This window comes from Nelusetta ayraudi, unplaced genomic scaffold (genome assembly GCF_046127955.1).
Source record: "Nelusetta ayraudi isolate G7.1 ecotype Tasmania unplaced genomic scaffold, CSIRO-AGI_Nayr_v1 ptg000057l, whole genome shotgun sequence".
NCBI classification, from domain to species: domain Eukaryota; kingdom Metazoa; phylum Chordata; class Actinopteri; order Tetraodontiformes; family Monacanthidae; genus Nelusetta; species Nelusetta ayraudi.
In genome coordinates, this window is record NW_027466107.1 from 3292617 (window position 1) to 3317634 (window position 25018).

General features: G+C 47.0%; 1 protein-coding gene across 9 annotated transcripts in view; it reads right to left on the bottom strand.

The window, feature by feature from the left end:
- Positions 1–4120: 4120 nt before the first annotated feature.
- col5a3a (collagen, type V, alpha 3a) overlaps positions 4121–25018 on the bottom strand; it is a 43335-nt gene continuing 22437 nt past the window's right edge. For all 9 annotated transcript variants that reach the window (XM_076038529.1, XM_076038528.1, XM_076038524.1 and 6 more), the window contains 42 exons: positions 24541–24585; positions 24098–24151; positions 23463–23507; positions 23311–23364; positions 23102–23209; positions 22669–22722; positions 22277–22330; positions 22124–22168; positions 21678–21731; positions 21368–21412; positions 21144–21197; positions 20964–21017; positions 20054–20107; positions 19592–19699; positions 19189–19278; positions 18691–18744; positions 18404–18511; positions 17991–18098; positions 17848–17901; positions 17686–17739; positions 17493–17600; positions 17361–17414; positions 13375–13428; positions 12186–12239; positions 12044–12097; positions 11841–11948; positions 11671–11724; positions 11540–11593; positions 11349–11402; positions 11193–11246; positions 11002–11109; positions 10872–10925; positions 10698–10751; positions 10507–10614; positions 10370–10423; positions 9070–9105; positions 8495–8548; positions 8042–8321; positions 7597–7709; positions 7335–7403; positions 6561–6794; positions 4121–6325 (listed from right to left, as the gene is read on the bottom strand). In XM_076038529.1, coding sequence (XP_075894644.1) covers positions 6179–6325; positions 6561–6794; positions 7335–7403; positions 7597–7709; positions 8042–8321; positions 8495–8548; positions 9070–9105; positions 10370–10423; positions 10507–10614; positions 10698–10751; positions 10872–10925; positions 11002–11109; positions 11193–11246; positions 11349–11402; positions 11540–11593; positions 11671–11724; positions 11841–11948; positions 12044–12097; positions 12186–12239; positions 13375–13428; positions 17361–17414; positions 17493–17600; positions 17686–17739; positions 17848–17901; positions 17991–18098; positions 18404–18511; positions 18691–18744; positions 19189–19278; positions 19592–19699; positions 20054–20107; positions 20964–21017; positions 21144–21197; positions 21368–21412; positions 21678–21731; positions 22124–22168; positions 22277–22330; positions 22669–22722; positions 23102–23209; positions 23311–23364; positions 23463–23507; positions 24098–24151; positions 24541–24585 — 3255 coding nt within the window. In that variant the 3' untranslated portion in view covers positions 4121–6178. The remainder of the gene's footprint in view (positions 6326–6560; positions 6795–7334; positions 7404–7596; positions 7710–8041; positions 8322–8494; positions 8549–9069; positions 9106–10369; positions 10424–10506; positions 10615–10697; positions 10752–10871; positions 10926–11001; positions 11110–11192; positions 11247–11348; positions 11403–11539; positions 11594–11670; positions 11725–11840; positions 11949–12043; positions 12098–12185; positions 12240–13374; positions 13429–17360; positions 17415–17492; positions 17601–17685; positions 17740–17847; positions 17902–17990; positions 18099–18403; positions 18512–18690; positions 18745–19188; positions 19279–19591; positions 19700–20053; positions 20108–20963; positions 21018–21143; positions 21198–21367; positions 21413–21677; positions 21732–22123; positions 22169–22276; positions 22331–22668; positions 22723–23101; positions 23210–23310; positions 23365–23462; positions 23508–24097; positions 24152–24540; positions 24586–25018) is intronic.

Consider the following 25018-nt stretch of genomic DNA (forward strand, 5'->3'; position numbering starts at 1 on the left):
AAATGACAACGCAATAGCCTGCACCTTTCCCTTAACCAGCAGGAACTAGCCCTGTCAAACAGCAGCAACAACAAAGGCATATTTAAGGCAATCAAAGTTCTTCTTCTTCTGCTTCTTCTATTTTTTCCTCCTTATTTCTAGATGCAATGCCTTGTTTACGTAAAACCTCTTTTTTAAGGGGGGGAAAAGAAACAGGTCGGTTTTCATCTCTGTGCGGATGAGGCCAAAGCAAGGCGCTGATTACTTTTGCTGTCTGAGAAATACTTGCACAGAACTCTGCGTTCCCGCCGCTCTTTTTCTTTTTAGTTTTCACAACAGAGAAGTTAAGTAGAGATGGCACTGCAGGAGTGGTGGTTGTGGCGGAGGAGGCTGAGAACTTGGGCAGACAGCAAATTAGGATTGGTGCGTGTGCGTCTGTGCGTGTGTGTATCAAGCTGTGCATCAAAACCTAGTCGACTGGATAATCATCTGACACTCTGAGGCACCTGCATGGCCTCTGGTGTCCAATCATCAGCGAGCGCCTCCTCCATTCCCCCGAGGATTGCTGCTGCCCTCCGTGGCCTCCACGTCATTTCAGCCAGCCGCCTCACTAATGTTAGCTTTGCTGATAAGGGCCTTTTGATGGGAGAGTGCGTCTGCGGAAATGAGTCTCCTCCCCCGGCCCGCTTTCCCACCACCAGCCTACCTGAGATTAAGGAACAGCAGACTGGACCTGGCAATAGAGGAGCTTGCACACAAGATGAAAAGACCACTCCCACTCCCACAGCCCCGCCCCTTTGCACGTGCACAAGGCTCTGTACGTGGAGGGAGGGGGCGCTGGGCACAAAGCTGGAGGGGATCCCACAGAGTCGCTGTATGGCAACCAGTTGGTACAAGTCCATCCATCCATCCATTTTCAATACTCGCATCTTCTGGAGCTCAGGGCTGCAGGGGTCTGCTGGAGTCTGTCTTTAGAACGAAGGCAGGGTGACACCCTGGACAAGTCACCAGTTCATCGAAGGGCCAAATAGAGACAAACAACCATTCACACTCATGCACACCTCAGGACAATTTAGAGTTGCCAATTCACCTCACATGTGTGTTTTGCAGTTTGTGAGGAAGCTGGAGAACCTGGAGGGAACCCACGCAGACACGGGGAGAACATGCAAACTCCACACAGAAAGGCTTCAGGCCTGGAATCGAACCTGAACTGGTCTTGGACTGGTTACAAGTCCAAGATGCTAAACTTGCACTGGCAGCTCTGGCACGCACCAGTGGCGGCGTTAAAAAATATTTTCAGCCGTTATCTGCAAGCGGCACAACATTCGGTTTGGGAGGGTGTTCTGGGACCGAGAGTACCCATCCCCCCCAACCCACTCAACCCCCCGCCCCCGTCAGCACCTCCCCTCCTGCTCCCCGTGCACACCACCCCAAAAAAATGTTGTTATTCCCAAAGACCGTCTCGGGTTCTTTCATCTGAACGTCTGTTTAATTTGCTCGTTTCCTGCATGTGACGACGATGCCACGTTCGGCTTAGTTCAAATCAGCATCAGCGGAGAGGAGCTGGGAGCGTGGAAGGAACTTGTGGGTTGGAAATAGCGAGGCGGTCCAAGAACACAACAAAAGGAAAAGCATCTCGAGCATTTTCAACTTGTGAATAATGAGACAGACGTGCGCGAGCAGCGCAGAGGGCAGACGGGGAGCCGGGGAGCCGGGGAAAACAGGGAGACGGGATGTGGGATGAGAAAATTCAGCCTCGCCTCTCTGCCGAGGCTAATGATCTTCCTGCCGGTGGCGAAGACTGACACACCTGGGGGCAAAATGTAGCTTATCAATGCCAGCTAAAGACCCCCAGCTCTGCTCAAATCTTTGGTGGAGCAGCAATTACGCTGAGACTTTTCCCATCTGCACGCTTGTAGCTGCTCTACATCAGAGGCTGATAAGGTTCGACTGCATCCAGCTTCGGTGTTTCGCCCTGTAGATACGGCGGCGGCGCCGAGACTTTTTTTTCAAAGATATTCTCTGCGTTAAAAGAAACACCGCGGGGATATTTCTAAGCACGCTCCCAATCGATAGCGTAGACTTTAATAATGCTTTCATTTTCAGGTACATAAATAGACTTTTGCCGGCTTCAGATGTTGGAGCAGTTCATCTCTGTGTTGAGAGGATGTGGTTCACAGCACAGGGGGAAGGTTTGTAAAGGTTGTAATGTTGCGCAGTCGTCACTCTACTGGACGATTACATGTAACCCTGGCACAACTGATACATTGTTTCCTCAACATTCTGGATGTATCTTGTACATCCACCTTGTCTGAGTCATCAGGACACTGACACTAAGTCTGAGTCAAACTGGGTTACCAGTGTTCCTTTAATGCATGAGTGAGTGCACGGGAGAATCTGATCCCCAAAGCCACGATGGGATGCCTGCATCCATCCATGTCTTGTATTAGAAAAGCCAAATGAGGACAAGAATACTTTCAGGATTTTGTTTTTCTTTCCTCTCCTGTGTGACTTTCAGGATTCATTAGCATCATTACTTTAACCGCACGTTTTGTTTTTTGTTTTTTTTTTTGCAAACTTGTATTGTGTGACTACAAGTGAGGGTTTGTTTTTGTTAACGTGGGAGTGGATTTCCACAATCTCCCTGGAAGCCGGGCGGCAGGATCAGCTGGATGACAGGCTCATCTCGCCGCTTTTCGCTAAAGCTTGTTTCATCGCCGCACAATGGCGAGACTTTGCGCGGCGCGGCTGCCAAATGATTGCCATGTTTGACAACTTCGCTCCTGATGGCTTATTCTTGCTCGCCGGCCTGTCACGGAGAGTTGTGGCTCTCGACGGAGATAATCATTGTGTTAGCCCGCTGCTTGTACTTGCTGCGGTAACAAAAGGCTCGGCGCTCTCGGCGAGGAAGGGCCACAAAACTAACTGTAGTGGCTCAATGTCAAAAGAACGGCGGCCACTCCAGTCGACTATGAGGGAGATAAACGGGGCAGAGGACTGTCAAACACACCGCGCTGATAGTCTCGACTTCTCCTTTGCTTCTTCATTATTCTGTGGAACAGGCAAGAGATGACCTTTGCTGGTCAAGAGCTTAGTGTGGTTAAAATTCAATTGAGTGGAAGAGAGCAGGGAAAGGTGGAAAAAAAGCCCACATGCAAACCCTTTATTCTGCCATTGACGTTCACCTTGACGACGGTCTCCAAAGCATCGAGGGGGTCGAGCGTCATGTACTTCAATCTGTGCAAGAGAATAGACTGTCGTGTGTGTGTGTGTGTGTGTGTGTGTGTGTGTGTGTGTGTGTGTGTGTGTGTGTGTGTGTGTGTGTGTGTGTGTGTGTGTGTGTGTGTGTGTGTTCCCAAATCTTGCCTGCTCCGGCAGTGAGTTTTTTTTTTTTTTACATCTGGAAGGTATTTGGCGGAAATAAAGGTGTTTCAACAGCATGCAATCACATACTGGCAACCATTAATACCTGGTATACAGCGGTAGTTATAGTGCTTCTGGCGCGCTGCCGTGTTCTCTTCAGCTAGCAGACGAGAGGGATGACAGGTTGTCTCGATGTGCTCCCTCCACATTTCTCACATACATAAATTCCGTCGAGGAAATTATTTATCTCACATCTTGTTGAGGATTTTATTATTCTCACCTTTGTACCCTTTCTTTGCGTGAATGGAAATGATTATCATTAGTGAGTGAAAGCACATTATTTATACATATTTTTGTGGCTTTCTTTGGCCAAAAGGTCCCTGTGAATTTATGCCCACTGAGCTCGAAGAAACAGTTGGTTTAAATAAAATAAGCTAGATCAGAATATATGATGTAGCAGCAGAGCGCTGAGCTGACTGAGCACCATTGCCTACCTGGCGTTCCACTACTTTTGATCATTGGAGCTCCATCCATTCCTGTCCTTTCCCTCTTTTTTTTAAATCCTGCTCTCCTGAAAGCTTCTGTCTACTTGAAACGGGGCTAATTGAAACAAATGGACCGTTAGAGCCAATCCAAGGTGATTACGCCGGCCTTGTGGGGATGCTAATTTCGTGCTTGTTGACAAAATGTTGCAAAACTACTCAGTCACGGAGCACTTGGTTTGCTCCACGTGGTTTGACCGCGTCAGAGTGGTCGTGGAGACGCAACACGAGAAGAGAAGGATTTCTGTCGGGTTTTATTCACACATCAGGTTCTGACAAGCATGTTGTGTTTCATTCTGGGCTTTGCCACTCATTAAGGCCGCAGGATAACTGTACAGTATATAAAATTACAACAAAACACTGCTATACACAGGAGGGGCAGTGCAGGATGGGACTGGAAGAGAGGCGCTAACTAATGGAACGCTTGAATGCCAAGAAACAGACAGAACGGTGGCAATAAAGAGAGACGGAGGCTGAACAACACAGTTGAGGCTGGAAACAGTAGGACAGGAGACAGAGTTTTCCAACAACAAAAAAAAAAAAATCAACAATATGTGTAGTAACTTTTCACAGCTCTGTTTGGTAATTGTGAGAAGTCTCTCTTTAAGCTGACAGGCGGAACATTGTTCAAAAGACAAATCTTGGAGCTGGAGAATAATCCTAGAAAAGGCACCGTGATGGCGTGCAGAGGGCTTTTTTAGGGAGGGTGAGGCGGTGGGGGTGAGAATAAGAGGACATTTGGATCACAGGTCCCCCACTTTCAAAGTAGCACATTTTCAAGCTGTAATTTCTACTAAAGCGAAACTGCAGTGAAGTTAGCACCAATGGCTAGAAGATGTGCAAAAAAATAAAAATACAAGTCCCTACCCTTTGAGGGTGTATCATGCTGCTGAAAGGGCAACAACCCTCCCCCTCTCTAATTTCTAATCCTGGCCACAGTGACACACAAACATTGTCAGTCTCTCTCTCTCACACACACACACACACACACACACACACACACACACACACACACACACACACACACACACACACACACACACAGACACACACACATGCATGCACGCGCACACGCATACGCAAAGACAAAACAACAACAACAGAAACATTTTGAGCACCATGGAAGAACAAATCATGTCATGTTAACAGCAAAGTACTATACTATGGAAATTTTCACATAACAAAAAAAAAAAATCCAAAATCTTAAAAAAAAAAAAACCTCTGAGTCGGGCAGAATCATAAAAACAGTTCATGTCAGCAAGAATAAAATGCTGCCAAGAGATGCGTGAAATGTCCCCCCGGTGTTCGGGACCCGCGCTTCAGGCAGGGGGAACATTTTAATCAGCGAGAACTTCTTTTTTTTCCTCTCTTGCCCTGAATAACCAGCCAGAGTTGCTCGAGAGTGTCACGGCAAGTTACACGGCGGTGGAGACGATGTTCGTCTGACACATACAGCACCGCCTGGAAACACGGCGCACTAATCCGGCCCCAGTTATCAAGCCGGCGTACGGGGGTACCGTCCAATAGGGGGAGCTAGCCTCTCTCTTCGAGTAAGCTTCTGGTTCAATAACTAGCCACGGTTTGTGAATACTAATGGAGGGGATTCGGTGAGCAAACTGCGGTTGAAGGGCAAAAGGGACAATTCATCATCCCTGTACACAGGATATTAATTGCTTTGACTTTTGTCGCATTAATATGGCGGGCCGGGCCGGGCCGGGCCGAGCCGAGCCAGGCTGAGCTCGCAGGTGAGCCTGACTGTGAAATCCGAGCATGCAAATGAGACGACGAGTCTCCGATTTTATGGCGTTAAAAACATTAGGTAGCAATTTACTTCCTCCGCGGTCTGAAAAAAGTTCGAGGTAATGGCTTCTGTCTTCTCTGGGCTCGCGGACAGATCCGTCTTGTTTATAAGTGGTCGTTGTCAAGTGGTGCACTCCTCATAATTCTGCCTGGATGTGTCGCACAGGAAGATAGCATTTTAAAAACACACATAATTAAATATATCTAACTGGCATATTTCCCTTTGGTTAATCGTGCTGAGTTCCCCCAGGAACCCCCCTCCTCCCCCTCTCGCTTTTTACCATTCTTCTCGCTGTTGTCAAGCCCCTTGCACATGGCTGCTGTAGAGTCTTAAATAATGTACTATAAAAGAAAAACGGCCACATACAGGAACATAATATAATAAATATTGCTTGTGGCAGCAGAAAAAAAGTCCAGTTTCTTTTGCAGGAAACTTGCTGTGTGTGTGGTTTTTCTTCTCTTCTCCTCCTCCTCCTTCATCCTTCTCTTTCGCTCTAGCCGTTGAAGCAAACTCGTCCGACTTGGAAGCCAAATTTCTGGTTGCTGTTGCCAAAGTCTGCCGCCGCCACGTCCAAAAGGGGCAGGAGCTCGGCGGAGGGCGAGTCGATCTCTAAAACAGTCCTTTCCTGACCTTTGCGGAGCTAGAAAAAAAAGGAGAGAAACAATCACGTCTCTTGACAGGAACAACCAGCCCTCTCTTCCCATCCATCCGCCGTAATTAACTCACTTATCAAATCGAGCGACCGCCGATCACACTAATGCAATCGATGCAGAAACACTTTTGTGTGTGTGTGTGTGTTTGTTTTTTTTTTATGTTTCATTAAGGCTACTTCCTGTCTGTCCAGCTGGTTGCCCTGCTGCTGCTGCTGCACTGACCTGGCATCCGTCATACACGGCCTTGATGAAGGGGCTGTTGGCCTGCGTCAGCTCTTCCTCGTTGCTTCCCCGGAAGCGGAGGGCGTGCTGGTAGGAGCCGGAGGCGCTGTCAAACCAGCTCGCCGAGTTCTGGCAAGTGTAGGTGAAGTCCTGCTTGGCGGTGGCGCTCAGTAGTTTGAGAAAGGTCATCTGGACGACGTGCACGGGGTTCCCGTCTCTGTCGCTGTAGGAGAACTGTGCCACAAAGACATGCAGAGTTTGGAGGGGCCACCAGGACGAAAGCTAGTTTGCTACTACTCTGTTTTTTTTTACTAAAGAAATACACACTCCAGTCTTTCCAGCTGTCAGACAATGCTGAAATGAAAACCCTCACAGGTTGTGCGAGCCGGAGCTTCAGCGACCTCTCTTGAGGATAAGAGCAGCCGGGTAAAGAAGTAATTAACCGCAGGAAGTGTCAATCCTGGGACTCTGTGCGAGAGCGTCTGTGAGCTGCAGTTGTGCTCGAAGCTCAGTCATAATCTGAGATGTTCGATTTCTGATCTGAGAGTCCAAAGTTTTTATGCACATGTGTGTGATGCTGCCCTGAACACCAGCACCTGAGAGGCACCATCAGAGCTTCATTGTGAGCCATCCTGCTACTCAGCTGCAGCTGCACACTGATGAATGCGCACACGTTTGTTTGATTGTTTGTCCTTTTAATTAAAACATTTATAATTAACCTTTAAGAGGAATGAGTTTGGAGACAATGTTTTTTTGTGTTTTGTTTTTGATTACCTGCTTGCCTTTTCTGTACTGGCTGAACCAGCTTCCCGGCGTCTCTCTGTTCCACGCCGCTAACTTCACCTGTGCACACAGACCAGATTGAGAGAGAGTGTGAGAGAGAGAGAGAGAGAGAGGGGGGCGGGGGGTGCAGAATGCTGGGAGAAATCCTTGGCTCAAGGGACAGGGCGAGCGAGCCAGTGAGCGATTTGTCCTCTGATTTGAAACGGCGAGGTCAGCTTTGCGAGGGCCTGGCGCCCAGCGATGGGAGACTCACCATCTCGATCCTCTTGTCGGGGAAGAGACACGTCTCTCCATCCGCCGTGAAGTTGCAGAAGACCTTGATGCCGTCTTTGTGGCAGCCCTGGTTGGGATCAATCCAGTAGTCTCCTGCGCCGAGAAGGAACATCAGTCAAGCGCTTGATGTTGGATTTCGCCATGAACACAAACAACGAGGTAGAAAATAATGACGACTTATTGTTTTATTGCACGGGTTAGTGGAACTAGTTGCAGATGTATGGAAGAGAATTAGAATTAAAACTCAAAATGGAAACAAATGGAAAAAAAAAATCTCCTTCCTGTAATTTTTTTTCTTCTTTTGGCCGTAATCCTCTCTTGTACACACGAGATTAGATCAGATAAATGCGCTCAGTTTTTTTCTTGGGTGACTTTCTCATTGGATGAGCGTTCAGAAGCAGTTTTAAATCAGTGTCTCGACGAACCGTCTGTGTAGTCGGGCTGAACCATCATCAGCTCCTTGCAGGTGCGGGCGGGGCTCTCGTACGTGCCCAGTGGCCTCCTCATGAGCTCCACCTCTGTTTTCATGGAGGACAGGGTGGCAAAAACCTCTTCCATTCCCTCCCTGTCCTCCACGGGCTGATCTCCTTGGAGGAAGTCCTCCTCCTCCCGCTCCTCCCGCTCCTCCCCCCTGTCGGCGTGCCTTCGTCTCTTCCGCCTGCCCTCCCTGATTGGCAGGGGTTCGATCATTGTGGCGGGGGGTCCCTGGAACGTGGCGCAGAGGGAAACCGTAAGGAAGAGAAATTCGCGGGAGGACAAAGCCGTTGGTAGCTGCATTTCCATGACAGTTTTTTTATTGCGATATTTAGATTTTGCGCAATTCTACAGGTAACGGGAACGCAGCTAGAGAGACGGACTTAAACAGGAACGGCACTTACTGCGAGTCCTGGGGGACCAGCGTGGCCTGGATCTCCTCTGGGGCCAACAAGACCCTGGACGACGACGATGATGATGGGGGGGGAAAAAAACAGGAAACGGGGTCAAGATTTGTCTTCCATTATGCATCACCTGCACAGCCGCATGCAGCACTTGTGTTAACCCTGCCCCCCCCCCACCTCCTCGTCTGCTTATCAACCAGATATGGCGGCCGCTTTACAGGATTATCCGACTGTGTGCATCAGCACTCTGTGGTCAAAGCCGCAGCTCTCGGCTGAACCGCACTGTAGCGGGTTTTCATCACATCATACAAACTGGAGGAAAAAATCCTATTAAAGCAAAAGGCCCAGTGGAGAAGTCGCACACAAGACAGAGCACGGCAGCACAGCAGGCCTTTAGCTCCAAAGTACATGCGATAAACGCAGTACAACACTGTGATTACAAAGCGTGGTGCGTCTAAGCCAGGGACATGATTTTTTTTTTTTTTGTACCCCCCCGTCCGAGCTTGTGGATAAAGCCGCTGGTGACCAAACAAGTGTGGGTGCGGGATTTGAAGAGAGTGATTTGCTGGACTCACCATTTCTCCCTTCGATCCTTTCTCTCCAGCTGCACCCTGAAAAAAATATGACGATAATGAGATGGAGAAGAGGGGACGGGAGGGGAGGGGAGGAGTGAGTGAGTGAGTGGGCAGTAAAAAGATGGGAGCGATTTCAGCTGAAAGAAGCTATTTGATTGTTATCTTGTTATTCAAGTTATTCAAGAGCTGCCGAACCCTAATTCCGAGTCATTAGCTGGCTGGGAAAAACAGGGTGCCTGCTCACTAACACAACAGGTTGAAGCTGCTCTTAGTGCTCAGCATGGCAAGTCATTTCATAACCGCCGCTGTGAGTCAATCTCCTTCAGTCCTAACCTTTTCTCTCAACGCATTTGCACCCTAATATAAGAGTTTCTGGACCTAATGTTCCCTTTTAAAGTTGGAGGCCAAATCCTTACAGTTGTATTGCCTCTCCTTTCTCCCAATATTTGGACTGTGTGTGTTTTACAGGACCAAAGTCTTTTTAATAGTTGGTCTGGGATTAAAACATGCAGCGATGCAAATTGCATTCAGGTCTGCCTATACTGAAAAAAAAAAAAAATGCAGTAAGCGACCGCTTGACCTGATCCTGGTGATCCCACATCGACACTTTTTTTTTTTCATCCAATAAGAGGCTGCGTGAAAGCTTTAAAGTTTTCAGAGATCAGTTTAAGAAAAAAAAAAAAAAAAAAAGACCCAGAAGTTCCAGCAGCATTCCCCTGCTCACTCTGCTGAGTGGAAGCGTTTTGGGGTTGAGCAGAATGAGAGAGCAAACCCCATTACCTGGAATCAGCTGCTGTATCGATGTTGTTTTAGCGGTGAGGAGGAGCGGCAACACTGCGAACCGGAAGGCTCTTCTAAGCTGCTTTCTACACTGCTGCCAAGTGCTTAATCTTTCCCTCAGTGGTTAGAATGGTTTTAAACGTTTAATCCAATGATATCTTTGGCAGAATTGCAAATTGTGACTTTATTCCTTTATGTATTTCCCATTTACTTTAGAACATAGAAAAACAGTTGTACTATTTGAAAGTGTTATTTTCTTTCCCTGGGAGGTTTAATTTGCAAACTGGATTTCAGATAGACGCAGCTAGTGATTATTATTCATCTCTCATAACTTCAAGACATTCAGCACTACCTGTTTTTTTTATAATCCAGATTTTTCCAATTTCTTTTCATTTGGATGCTTAGTCAACAACTTAAGATTCAAGCAGTGTCTGCAAAGCCTTCTAACTGGATGAAAGATTCTTGGGTTTTAGAACCCTAAAAGCTGTTTGTATAAGCATTCAACAGGTGCGTCACTTACAGAGAGTCCAGGTGATCCCGGAGGGCCAGTGGGACCATGTGGACCTGTCACACCCTGGACAGAAAGGCAAGTTTTTACAGTGACTGAAGCAAACAGCACCATGTTGCTGCGACGTGTTGCAGGAAAAACACCAATACCTCATCTCCCCTGGGTCCTGGTGTACCCTGGTTGCCAGGCAAGCCTCTGTCTCCCTTCTCACCATGATCCCCTGGGGGGCCAACCAGACCAATCAAGCCACCATGACCCTGCAGACGGGGACGCAGTTCTTAAGCATTAGATCACTGGTGGAGGTGTTTTGTTTTTTTTTCCTCTTGGACTAAAGACTCACTTTCTCTCCCTTGCTGCCAGGGTCTCCCCTCAATCCAAGAAGTCCCGGAGGTCCCTGTAAACATTGTCAGATGTTGACTGATGTTAATGAAACTTAGATGATGCTGGGAATCATCATGAAATATGATTATAACACATCATCATCCATCCTGCATCATCATTTAATGAAACTTACGATGGGCCCCGGTGGTCCACTTTCTCCTGGGGGCCCGTTTAAACCGTGCTCACCCTGGAGGAAGAGAATAAAAAGATTAACTAACTAGCTAAAAGCAAGACTGCACAAACCACAATCAGACCACACGGACCGAGGGGCCTGGGATGCCTCGGAGACCTTCTGGTCCGTCCCTGCCTGGTAGCCCCTGGGGTCCGACTGGGCCGGTCCTCCCCGGCGGACCCTGGGTCCCGGTTGTCCCCTACAAAGCAGCCGACAAGACAAAAGTAGATTTAAAAAAGAAAAGAAAAGACTTTGATAGAACTCACCATGCGACTCAGTTACCTTTGCTCCCTTCATGCCTTGCTTCCCTTCTTTTCCTGCGGTGCCCACGTGACCCTGCGGCAGATGGACGAGAGGTCGAAGAGATGGTGGTTACACATATGAGTTTGACTAACACTGAAGCCAACATACACACAGTGTGCAGAGAACTGAGCTCACCCTTCTACCAGGAGGTCCCGTGGGACCTGGCTCTCCGGAGGCTCCTGGAGGGCCCTGCACAGTCGGACAAGAAACAGGGAAGAATGCTCAGGCAAAAATTCGAACAAAAACAACATTTTATAAGTAAAGAATTCAGACATTATGCTGAATATTATGTTATTTACATTAACAGAGGATTAAAAACTTCTTACTGCTTTTCCAGTTTCTCCAGTGTCTCCCTTGGGTCCTTGTACACCATCTGCTCCCTACAGGTAAGAAAATGTGGAATAAATTAGCCCAGAATTTGTTAATCAGACAAACACGGTGATAAGAATATACTTACATTTGTGCCAGATTCTCCAGGAGGCCCTGGGTCTCCAGGAAAACCATTGGGGCCCTGATGTTATTAAAAATAGTGATCATAACATTTTTATAACAACAGACAACAGCAGTAGATAACATCAGCACTGACTGACATTAAGTGGAAAAAGTCAGTGGTTCAGCGAGACTCACGATGTTGCCCTTGGCTCCGTCGTCGCCTGGTGTCCCTCTTGGTCCTGGGGGTCCGGCTGCTCCAGGAAGGCCGGAGTCTCCCTTCTCCCCGACATCGCCTTTAATGCCCTGGAACCACATGGAATGACATTAAGCAAACATGCTGAGGGTGAGGTCAAGCACAAGAAAGAGGGGGGGAGGAAACTCGTGATCACGTGACTCACAGCCACACCGGTGTCTCCAGGCTGCCCGGGGTTTCCAGCTTCTCCGTCCTCACCCTGACAGAGAAGATACATTCAGTACGATTAAAACACACACACACATACACACACGTAATGCTTGTGAGTAACTATTAAAATTCCCGACCTTCTCTCCAACAGATCCGGGCTGACCGACTCCGCCCTGCAGCCCAGGTGGGCCCTGTGGCAGGACAGACGAATCAAAATGTCAAATACTACCAGGGCACATTTGAAATATTCAGTGTTTAGAGGGGACGGAAAAAAATCGCATTCTGTTTTTTTCTTTTTCTTTCCTGTCGGCAGTTCGGTCAACTAAGAGCAGAACCAGGCACAACACAAAAAGAGATTTATTTTTTGATGCATTCAGAAAATCGAGTTTTGTTCTATTTCCCTCCTGTTGGACATCTGCTCCTTGCTGGACGTGCACGTCCGCGTGCGGCACGGCGCTTTGTGTCTGGAGACAAACCCCGGAGAAAGCGCGTCTTCGCTAGAGTGCACAAACACGGGGGCTAAGTGGAGGCGAGCGCTGCCACTGAGCGTCTCCTGTCAACCATCCACCTCTCATGCCTTCCTGCCCCATTTTGCTGCCTCCCAGTATTCTTGTGTCGATCCATTTACGGGTCCCCGCCATCGCCGCACTGCTGCATTGCCGACGCTCGCCTGCAACGCAGCGCCCGCACGCGTGGCTCCTGCAGCTCGCTGCTGAATAATTGACCGGCGTGAGGAGGCTGCGGAGAGGGCGGCCATTACCAGGGGTAAATATAACTGCCTCTTAGAGATGATAGTCTAATACTTCTTAATGATTCATGGAGCAGTAAATATAACTCTCTCGCTGGGATTACATCCTAATACTGTTTAATAATTCAGGGTTTGAAAAGCAGCGGTGGGTCTGGTGCAGGAGGCGGTCAATTGAAGGGGACGTATACAAGTTACCAAAAAAGCTGCAGCGCGGCTGCTAGACTTCTTTGTCATTTTTTACAATGTAAAATTACGATACAATTCTTCTCAAGTCCAGGACTTGAGGCTCTTGCTGTTATTTGAAAGTGTTGTAACCTCTTGTGCTACTTAAACATTGATTGATTTTATTATTCTATAAATAATAAAAAAAAAAAACTGGGAAAAGTGAAGGCAAAAAAGGAAAAACAAATTCACTCTCCAAACCACTACGCCACTACTCATAATGCTGATTGAGTTAACAAGCGCAGCCAACAGAAAATTAATCGCCCTGGAGCACTTATTGCTTCTGCAGATTCAAAACAACACAAAATTGCAGATGCTAATTCAAAAAAAGAAAGAAAGAAAAAACTGCACTCTACCTCTCCCCCACTAGGCCCATGGGGTCCGCGTGGTCCATGCTGTCCAGGGGGTCCCTGTGAAAACATGACATCAAATATTTTGATGAGGCTCTGGTCGTGTTCAAGGCGCCCAGACGACCGTCAGACACACAGAGAGCCCAGTGGGAGCTCGGCGTTGGCTGGTGCCTCCCTAAGTTAAACCAGAGAGACATCGGCCCACGGTGGACTGCTTACGTAATGGCCCCCGGTATCTATGGTGATGATGATGGTGACACCATGAAGACGTTCAGACAGGTCATTACCCCCCGATGTGACACAGGTCCCACCCCTCCCCCCAAATCTCTTATTCCCTTTTATTAATAAGAAACCTCCAGCAGCCCGTGGGACCCGCGTTCTGCAGCCACAACGGCAGCGTGGGGATTTGACTTTGCTGCGCAGCTCGACAGCCCAAGAGTTGCCAACCAATTAATCCTCACTGTGCTTGGCTCCAGTTTCGGCTGAGTGGATGTTTGAGCTGCGCTGCGCCGCGACTGGCTCTGAACTCTCGCAGCCAGCCTCGAGTGGTGAAGACGATGAGACAGACCCACAGACAGGCAGACAGACAGAGCGACAGACAGACGCTCTGCCCACGGACAGACGGACTGCGTGGGACTTGGAGGAGGAGACGCACGTCCTTCTGGCAGGGAGACACTCGAGCGTTAGAGGGGGGAAATCTGTGATCCGCGACGCTCACACATGAGTGAAAGTTCCCCACTGAGTCTTAAGCGCCGCTTCTTCTCCTTCTCCTTCTCCTCTTTCTCCTCTCCTCCTCTCCCTCTTTTGTTTTTGGTTCCATTCCGATGCACCCCCACCTCCCTCACCCCCACCGCCGCCCCCCCCATCTTAAGCTGGCTGAGGAGACGAGAGGCTGCAGAGAATCTTGTTGAGCGCGTGTTCATGGTTGACGGCGTTGTGAGATGACTGTCACAAAGGAGGATGCTCATTAGACAGCCAAGGCTGAGGCTAATCTGATTAGCAGCTGTCACACCGTCTTCCTGCTCACAATCGGCGCTCCGCCTTCCTCCCTCCACTCCACTGCTCCACCGCCGCCTCTCTGTCACTCCGCATCCTGTTTCCTGTTTCCCCTTTCACATTTAGCACCCCCTCCCTTCCTCTGCTTTCTTTCTTCTCACCATGATTATTTTTCTGTTATTATCATTGTGGTCATCGTTACCGTACGATAAAAGATGCACGCGATGCCACTGGCCATAGAGTCACATAACAAAGGATGGAAAGAATATGCAGCTTTACTGCAGTACAAAGAAACTTGAGATTCGTAATGTTTGAGATGTCGTACATTACACCAACATGACAATGTCAATATGATGTTCAGGGCACTTTCCCTTTCCCAGGCCACCATTCACATTAATCCCCCCCGTTAAAAGCAGCAAGTTCATAATGGCAGGTATTTAGAACAATGCAGATGAAGTTTGATGATGATGAAATTAAACGCAGCCAAAAAAAAATAAAAAATTCTTGTGAGAAAAGACAATTATCTGTCGACTGAAAATGCTAAAGAGAGAGTTTTGTATTTCAAGTCCGTGCTCCCCCGAGTGTGGTAATAATAGTAGTCAAAGCTCGGATAATCTGCTTTCACTTCAATTTGTTTGTTTCAACTATATTTGTTTGTTTTAGCCACATTTGAAGACTTGAATCATCTCTAAAGCCTGCCTCCAAAATAAAATGGATGAAGTGATTGAAATGTTTCAAAAGCCACTCTGTTAAACTTGGCTAATGCGTTGCTGCATTCAAAAATGCCTGGAGGAAATGATTGCCTCTTTAATTGGCTAGCTTTCTTGGCCTCGCTTTGTAAGCTTAATTCTTTTCTATTTTTTTTTGTGTGTGTCTGTGTGTGTGTGTGTGTGTGTGTGTGTGTGTGTGTGTGTGTGTGTGTGTGTGTGTGTGTGTGTGTGTGTGCACTTCCAGTGGAGAGGAGCTGCTCCCTTGGGGTTTGGGAGTGGTTTGTGCATAACTCCATTTCATCAAAAATCATAGATTATTGGATGCATACAAAAAAATATTATTTTACTTATGCAAACCTTTCGCCCCCTCTATCAAGCATGCGCACCATCTGTTTGATTCTCCTAATGTGCGCCGCTGTGTCTAAATAGATGCCGGCCTCCCGATGGGGGGGGGGCACGTGCTTCGTTTTCACTTCTGTGCAATCGCCCAATGTTTGTAATTAATATTTTTCTCATTAATGATGTATGCCTCCACTCATCCGAGACCACTTTGCTATTAATAAGAGTGATATTTTTATAACGTGATCTACAAGCAGCTCTCTGCTCACCCTGCGTTTGAGTTTAGTGTTTGAATGCACTCCTGGGTAGGTATAGTGGGGGGATTGTCCACAAGGTGCTGGGAGTGGGAGTGTGAATGGAGGTTTGGGGGGGGGGGGGGGGGGGGGCAACTTAAGAGTCACACATACAGAGAGAAAAGTGCCCTGGTTTAAACAAGCAACAGGACCTGTGCGGCCGCAGGCTTTTAGAGGAGTCAGGGACTTTAATTTAATACTGTGAACAAAGTGACTCATTATAAATGAGTGGACTAGCATTCCGTGAATCATCAATACATCATGGTCTATACTTGGACAGTAAAGACAGAAGTATTCTTTTATTCGTGTTTGTTGAATATCTTCAATCTTTTTTTTTTATTTTGTTAAATTGCATCTGGCAAATTGTAGTTATTCACATGAAGCAAGAATAGCAGCAAAACCTTCACCTGGACCTCCCACTCAGCCGCAACTCATTCCTCTCTGAAGAGCCACTTCCAACAATTGATTCCATCCATTAGGAAATGTAGGACCAAGAGGTTGTCCAGGTCTTTATAAAGATTTCAAGCTTTTATTTTCTTCTTTCTTTTGCTGGTAGAACAGGCTTTTTTCCTGATTACACATAAATGTTCTGTAATTATTGCATTGAAGTGGTGACCTGGATGTCTTTTGGTTTTAAAAGCAAGAGGAGTAAAAGGAAAAAAAAAAAAAAAAAAAAAAACTCAACGATTTTCTTTGGATTAAAAAAGAAAAAAACAAACTTTTGGCAGAGATTTTCTTTACAAAACCTGACCTGTTTCTGCTAAACCCCGAAAAGAACACTACCTTCCCTCAACTGTGTTTTAATGAGGCCAATTTAAGATATTAGCGGGGAAAAAATGTTCTGTATGACAGAGGAGTCCTGTTAAAAACTGCTTTTTCACAAAAACCAGTGACTGTCACAGTTTTGTCTAACTGCGATGGGGGTGCATTATCTCCAGGATCAAAGCCACATGATTACAGCTCATAGTAACACACTTGTACTTAATGTGATAATGGGGCCTAATTATAACATCGGTGTAGGTGCTGTTTACTGTACTCTCCTGAACCCCTCAACTTCTGTGGTGCATCCAATTTTCACACCACAGAAGAGAGCGTCTGTCTGGTTCTTCAACACGGCTATCGCGGCGCGCAGAAGTGCCAAATTAAGATTGCACCTGCACACCACAAGCACCCAGAGCGATAGAAGAACCGCTACGGACTGCTGGCACCAGTCAGGCATCTCAGTATCTAGTAAATAACCAGAAATTCTGCAAGAACTTTGATTTACGGATGCTCATTTTGTCTCAAATGGGAGTTTGTTGAAAAAGGGAAAGAAACAAGATTCACAGTGACACCAGAGTCACTGCTGACGATAAGGTGAGGTACCATCAACAAAAATGCAAACCTTACATGAGAAACTTATTTTGATGCCTCATTCTAGAGGAACTGACATTCACTGTTAAAATAAGATGGACTAAATGGCTTTAGTACCTGCCCAGAAAGATTTGGAAATTGTGTAAAGTCATGTGGTGCTCTTTGTCAAAGAGCACAAAACCAGTTGGAGACAAAGCAACAAAGCTGGGAAGTGGTGTGAAGGACACACTTGAGACCGACGCTGGACACCAGGAGCCAAGTGAACTCGAGCTGAGTGGCAAGGCGGCTGAACGGTACTTACAATTGAGCCCACGTGTCCACTGTCTCCCTTTTCTCCTGCAGCGCCCGGCATTCCCTGGTAACACAGACACGGTCACCACATGAACGCTGGGCGGAAAACGTGGGAGGAGCCGATGGGGAACTGGTTTCTGACCTGAAGTCCCGGAGGTCCGGAAACACCCTTGAACCCTCGGAGTCCTTCGTCTCCTTTGGCTCCCATCATGCCCTGCTGTCCACGAGGACCTGGCTCGCCGTCCGCACCCTGAGGTAACCACAGAGTTGGGCTTATAGACACAGGGAATATTTTCATGTGATGAATTGTACTGTGTTGTAGCTCCACCACGTACAGGTGGTCCAGACTGGCCAACGGGACCTTGAATTCCAATCGGTCCAGGTGGTCCCTGAAAGGCAACAACAGAGAAGCAGTCCAGTGAGGATCCACTGCCGAGACGCACCGCCAGTTGAGTCACAGTCTCCTCTCACCCCTGCTGGTTAAAGGTGATACTCACTGCTTCTCCTTTGTCTCCTTTGCTGCCCTTCTGGCCTGGTCCTCCGGTTTCTCCCTGCACAGACAAATGCACAGATGTGAGCGCACGCGGAGAAACAAGCACTTCACAGCAGTGTGCTATTTACTGTCAGGTCATACAATCACCTTGTCTCCGTCCTCTCCCGGGGACCCAGGAGATCCGGCAACTCCCGGCAGCCCGACGGGCCCCAGTTCACCGTCACTCCCAGCTGGACCAACGGGCCCCTTCTCTCCCTGGAGAACAGATTGGACCACGCAAGCATATCAAGCAGATCCTGACGGTGAGCATTGTCCCCATATAGCGGCGTGACACATTGATTAATGTATCATAGCAGGAAGGAAACTCGAGGCCAAAGAAATCAGCTTGATAACATTTACATTTGCCCTCACGCTCTGCGTCTCCCGCTACCTCTCCTCCACCGATCCTTGTCTCGTAATGACACATTCCAGAGTGGGAGCACGCGTCCTTTATTATCCGCCGTAATGGCACGGTGATAACAGGCATTTGTATTCAAAATTAGCCGCGTTCCACGTCTTACCGGCTCGCCTTTCTCCCCCATCGGCCCAGCGGGACCGACGGCGCCGGGCCGCCCCGGCTCGCCGATAGCGCCAGCCGGGCCAGCGGGGCCCCGCTCTCCAGTGGCACCCTGGAAACGAGAGGAGATGGGGAGGAGGAGTGAGTACGTCGGATGATTGACTCTTTGATTTAACGTGATGGCCATGATGGGCGATCACCATGGAAACAGTCTCCTGCTCCTCGTGCCCCGGCGTTCAGCCTAACATGGAGGCGGCCGATGCGATTTTTTTTAAATGAATGCACACTTACTATGAGTCCTGCGACGCCGGCGAGACCCTCTCCTCCCTTCAGACCTGCAGGACCCTGGAGGAAGAAGGAGCATCAAATTAATGAAAGGGGGAAAGAAATGACCAGATAAAATAGATAGATAGATGGATAGATGGATAGCTAGAGTACTTTATTCATCCCCTTCTGGGAAAATTTAGGTGTCCAGCAGCATACAGTGGGCATCACAACCACATAATAAAAAACACCATAAAGTAGCCCAAAAAAAAGTAGATAATTAGTGAATGATTAATAAATTAGTTAATAAAGTGCACATTAAAAAGATCCGTTGTGCAGTCTTACTGCCGCCAGGATGAATTAACTCTGAATGCACCAAATTGTACTTAAATTATTTTACTTTCAGCTCATCGGCGAAAAAACTAAAAACTTCCCATTAATCGAGTCCAGTGTTGGCTAGCAGGCAAAAACAGCTCAACATCAGTCAGGTCGAGAGATTGTGTGATGCGAGTTGCCGTGAGTTACCGTAGCACCAGGGTTCCCTCTGCTTCCTCGGAACCCCGGGAGCCCAGCAGGGCCACTTTTTCCCGGGGACCCCGGTGGACCTGGGTCTCCCTGGAAACCACACATACGGGATCATATATAAGGCGCGAGAGTGGGCAGCAGACAGCAGGCCCTTATACAGTCATAAATCATGTCAAACAGCGAGTCAAGCCGAGAAAGCACATTCATCTTTTACGAGCTATAATACACTCAACGCTGCTCGGCCTCCTTGGCTATTTATTAGCAAATTAGAGGATAGGATGAGACCTGAGAGAAACGATGTACTGGCAGCGCCGGGGGAATGTCGTGCTCAATCAAATATAACAGTAATAAGGCGGCGCTGATAGCTTATTATGATTGTGACATTTTGATTAAAACCACTCACCTTGGCACCCTCTTTGCCAGCAGATCCTGGTAGACCGGTCTCACCGGGTGGCCCCGGTGCGCCTGGATGACCTCTGTCACCGGGTGGTCCAGTATCACCAAATTTGCCCTTTAAAAACATTCACACCGCAGGTGTATTTTTTGTGTTTTTTTGGCGCACGCTGTAAACATACAATCAGCACCAGAATCAACCAAGATTGGCCCAACCCTCTCAGACCCATAATTCACTCTGCTAATGTGTTGTGCTTCACATATGGGTGTGGTGCGAAATCCATTTGCATCGTGTTTATAGGAGGGACCACCTCACGTGCTTCCTTCCCCCTGATTGATCGCGCCGCCATCCAATTGCATGCAGAGGCAGTTTTTCACTTGGAACGCTCACAGGATTTAATTTGCAGCTTTGCATTGTGAATTTTGTCTTGCTGCATCAGGTCAAGTCAAGATTATTATCGCATCATCTTACTTGTGGTCCGACGACACCATGGGGGCCCTGGGGTCCAGTCTTGCCTTGAAAGCCCTTGAAATATAAATAAGATGTGGAATGAGTTATGCATCCTGAAGCCTGGAGGCTCACACTAAAGCTGCTGCACATTAATATAGACAGAGACACGGACACCACATATATATTGAAAACTGTTTGGCCACCAGAAGTCTTTAGTTGTGGTTTTAATTTGCGGCTAAATTACTAAAATGTGCAAGACATGTAACTTCACAGTGTTCTCTAATAAGCAGTGAAAATCAGCAATGATACAGATTCAGCATCAGGTTCATTTTTGGTGAAACGTGTGAAACAACACTACTACTAGCAGGTGGCGATTAACCTTTGCCTGAATGACATCAATTCATGGCAGCAATCAATTAGACCCTCATGGTTTATGAGGTTAGAAAAACACATATTTTCTAACCAACCTGAAGGGCAATTTAAATAAAACTGAAATAAATGACCGTCTAAACTTTGTATCTCTGCAGAGATTTTAATAGCAGTTGGATATTTTCTAGTCTGGTGAAGCATTTCCAATTAAAGGTTCCAATGGAATAATTGCAACCTATTTCCTTTTGTTTTGTTTTTATGTGTGACTGCTGGCCAAACTGATTTGCATTGGCAATAGTCCTGCGCCTTGAAAAAAAGGAAAACAAAAAGAATGAAAATGAAATAAAAGCACATGTTTAAAAAAATATATATATATGTATACATATATATATATATATATATATATATATATATATATATATATATATATATATATATATATATATATACATATATATATATATATATATATATATATACCTGAAAGACTAGATAACTGAAATGCAGGGGGAAGATAACGTTTCTATCACGTTTTGAACTAATGACATAAGTGGTGACTCACTGGTTCCCCTCTCTGGCCTGGGTGGCCCGGTAGTCCATCTTTTCCAGGAAGGCCCTGAAATCAAGGAATTTTCATCAGGGTAATAAACTGCCAAAGGTACTGGAAATGTGGGAACTGGGGTGAACAGAGGCAGCCTAAATGAAAAAGAAGACACTACTGAGCTTATCTTAAAGCACTCACATTTGGTCCTTTGGGTCCGGGTTCACCGTGTCTTCCCTGTGGCCCTTGTGGCCCCTGGAAAAAAGACAATATGTCCCATCAGAGCGCTAATCTTCCATGTTCTCATTCTGTGTTATGAAACTGTATGTGCATGGCACCCCCACCCCCCCCCACACACACACACACACAACTACCATTAATGTAAGACATTTGCATATGGTGCTATACAAAGGTTAGTGCACTACCTGATCTCCAGGGGATCCCGGGGGACCATCTTGTCCTGCTGAACCCTACCAGGTGGAGAAGGAAAACCGTTTCTAAACAGTAACACAAAGCTGGTGAGACGTGTTAATCTCTCCCCACAGCCGCTTTTTTCCACCTCGGGTGCCCCTAAACTCAAACGCCCCCCTGCTCAACAGTGAAGTGGCTCAGCGGCGCCACAGATGGCCCATCATCTGCAATTGAATGGCAACAAGCACTTTGCGAGCCGATCGATGCGTTCATCCGTCGGTTGTGATGCGGCCAGGTGTCTCGGGCCGTGACGTGCCTCCTCACCTTTTCTCCAGGCTTCCCAGTTAGTCCCCTCGCTCCTCTCTCCCCGCGGGCTCCCTGTTGGAAAAAACAAACCAGAAAAAAAAATCCCAACAGCCTCATTAGCGCACTCATAACTCATCTGTAGGTGAAAGATAAATGTCTGCTGGTGTGACAAAACTATGTCCTCGACATCTGGTGGTTAAAATGATGGAATCTAATTAGAGCAGAGAAGGCTTTAAAATTAATTTAAATATATATATATATATATATACTTTTACAGTTTTTATCTTTACAACTTTCTGCACTGCAGATAGATACTGAAGACATCAAATGTATCTGAGCAAGATATATGTAATTATGCAGCATGTTAAATAACTCTAAATATGCTTTTTATGAAATATAAAACGTGTTTGAGTTATTTAACACTTTTATTATTTCCGACATAATGTTATCCGTCGTGTACTCACATTAGGACCTCTTTGGCCCCCAGACCCTGGCTGACCTGCGGGACCCTGGATTGGGGGAGATAATATCGCAGGATATAAATTATTTTAAATTAGCCGCAGCGTAGAAATGTTTGCACTGTCTGATGCAGTCAGAATGTCAACAGCCGCTCTCACCCTTCGTCCTTTTTCTCCCAGGGCCCCGGCCGCACCGGGGAAGCCGAGTGACCCCTGGAGACACACACATAGAGGTTAATCAGCCTCAGCCTTTCCATTCATCACACATCAGGCCCCGACGTCTCATTAAATGTATAATTAACTACTGTATCAAATTAAAGCAAATCTAATCCAAGAGCCTAACACAGCCTTAAATATGCCATTCATCAACGTGTAATGAATCGAAGTCGCTAATGAACTATTAATAAAACAGCCTTTTTTAAAATAAGCCATTTATCATCCTTTATTTTTAATCAGACAGGAAACAGTCAGGCCGTGGCTGAGCACATCCGCGATAAAGGAACCGTGAGGACGCGCTGGCCCAACATAACGGCTCATCAAAGCAGAATCACCTTAGGACCTTGTCTTCCTGGATATCCTGGCACGCCAGGAACGCCGAGTTTACCCTGCAGAGAAGCCGAGAGAAAGTCAGGGGCGTTCAGAACTGCAGAGCAGCCACAAAAAAGAAGAAAATTTGCTGCACGACTCAGATTTTTGGACTATATACTGCTGACTGTATGTCTAGAATCCAGACAGTGGGATACCCCTAAATTACTGCACAAGTGACGGCAGGATGATTAAACGCTCGACATGCAAAGTGGTTCTGTAGCAGTTTCGCCCTAAGATCTGGCAGTAACCAGATGTTATAAATGTAAGAGCACGGAAAGCCATATGTTCACTGGTTCATTGAGTACTAGACATGTATTCCTAAAAAAGAAAAGTTTGAAAAGTGCAGGAGAAATATACCTGTTTTGCTGCTGTTTGTGTTTTTTTTTAATATCCCACCTTCTCTCCGGCGATGCCCGGACCTCCCGTTTCTCCCAAAGGTCCTGCTTGACCCTTGAACCCCTCAGGTCCGTCCTCTCCCCGTGGACCAGTCACTCCGTTGTCACCCTACAGACAAGATTGGAGGGGAAAATGCAAGTGCTTTAACCTAGTCTGCACCTTTTCACATTCTGTGTGCTCTACGGAGGCCTCAGATTTGCGGTTCTCACCCTGTCCCCCTTGATACCCATGTCGCCTTTGAACCCAGGGAAGCCATCTTCACCCTGTGATGGATTTAAAAAAGAAAGATCAGTGTGATGTAATATGCTCAGGAAAAAAAAAACTTCCAGTTTTCAGGAGCAGGACAAAGTTTTCACCTCACCTTCTCCCCTTTGTTCCCCTTCAGACCCCTGACTCCATCTGCACCCTGAGTGAGAAAAATAACCCAGGGAACAACTCAGAAACAGTTTAACAGCAAAAACTGACGAGACTGCAACGAGACCTCCGCTGTACCTCTTTGCATTTCTGGGAACAAACCATCAATTGCAAAGCGATGCAAGGATTTATGTGAGCCTATTGATTTCCACTTGACCTAAAACTGCTCGAGTGTTGAGTTTTTATTGAACTTAAATTTATTTCATTGTAATGGCGTTCAGCGCGCCAAAGCCCTCCCTCAGGGAGTAATAAGCCTGATGACCGGATATAATACCCGGCGTGCAAATTCAACAAACACCAAGCAGACTGATTACCTTTTACTCCTCTACTTTGAAAAAAACAACAATGACAACAGCTCCGCACGAGACGGCTCTATCTGACATTTCTTCCCTCTGTCAAACGTTCTGCTCTGTTGATGGAAGCACCCTTGAGGAAGGAGGCACTACGCCTCCACCTGTCACCTGTCAGTCACACACTTAAACAGCTTGTCAGTAACCCGTAGGAATACAGCGCACGCTGACTTTAAAGAGTGAGGAAACGAACGTGGCGGCATGAGGCACGAGCCTGAGATCATGGTCTCACCTTGACCCCGCGGATTCCCGGGTACCCGATGGGCCCATGTACACCCAGCACGCCCTGTATTAAACACAGAAAACACAAGTGCTCATTAACAGTTACAACGTGCAGCAAACTGTAAGATGGTAGAAGGCAGTCGTCTGGCTCTGCGCTAATAAGCAGCGCACTTAGTCACCGCGTCCTAACCTTAGTTGTCAAAGAGCATTTTCCAACCGTTAACGTGGACGGCGCTGATGAGAGCATTCTGCCGACTCTAATGAGCGGATGCTCTTTGCACATTGTTGGAGTCACAGTGACTGTAATTATGAGCGCGGCCATTATCGAGGCCTAATGTGAGTGAATGCACCGCTAAAGCAGATTGCAAGGAACAGCGTGCAGCATGAAAATGCACTTTTAACATCTTGTTATGAGGCCGCAATCGGCACGCCTCCGACATGCCGGGTACCCACTTGCGAGCCTTTCTCTCCTGGGGGTCCTTCTCTTCCTGGGTGACCCTGGTGCAGAAAAAAAAAATGCATGAAGACATCGCACTGAGGCAAATGCACAATCGCAAAATGTGTAATTGCATTCGGGAAAGGAAAAAACAGATTGAGGGTTAGCACTTTAAGACATGATTGCAGATGATGCACCATTTAAGCAAAACGCATCCAAATGTGTCTGCCAGCAATCCAAAATGACTTTTTGCAGATGAGATAAAGTTCAGTGTACAAAGACGTTTCATTCTAAATGTCACAGAGCTTTGCATCAATTCCAGAAATGTCTCCCTGGCCCCCTATAGGACGTGCACCAACTACAAAGATTTGCAAATTTCATCTCCTGGCTACTGAATTCACACAGTTTGCAGGATTGGCATCACATATTATGGACCATTTTTTATTACATACCATTTTTATAGGCTTCCCTCTATATAAACAATACTTACAGTGC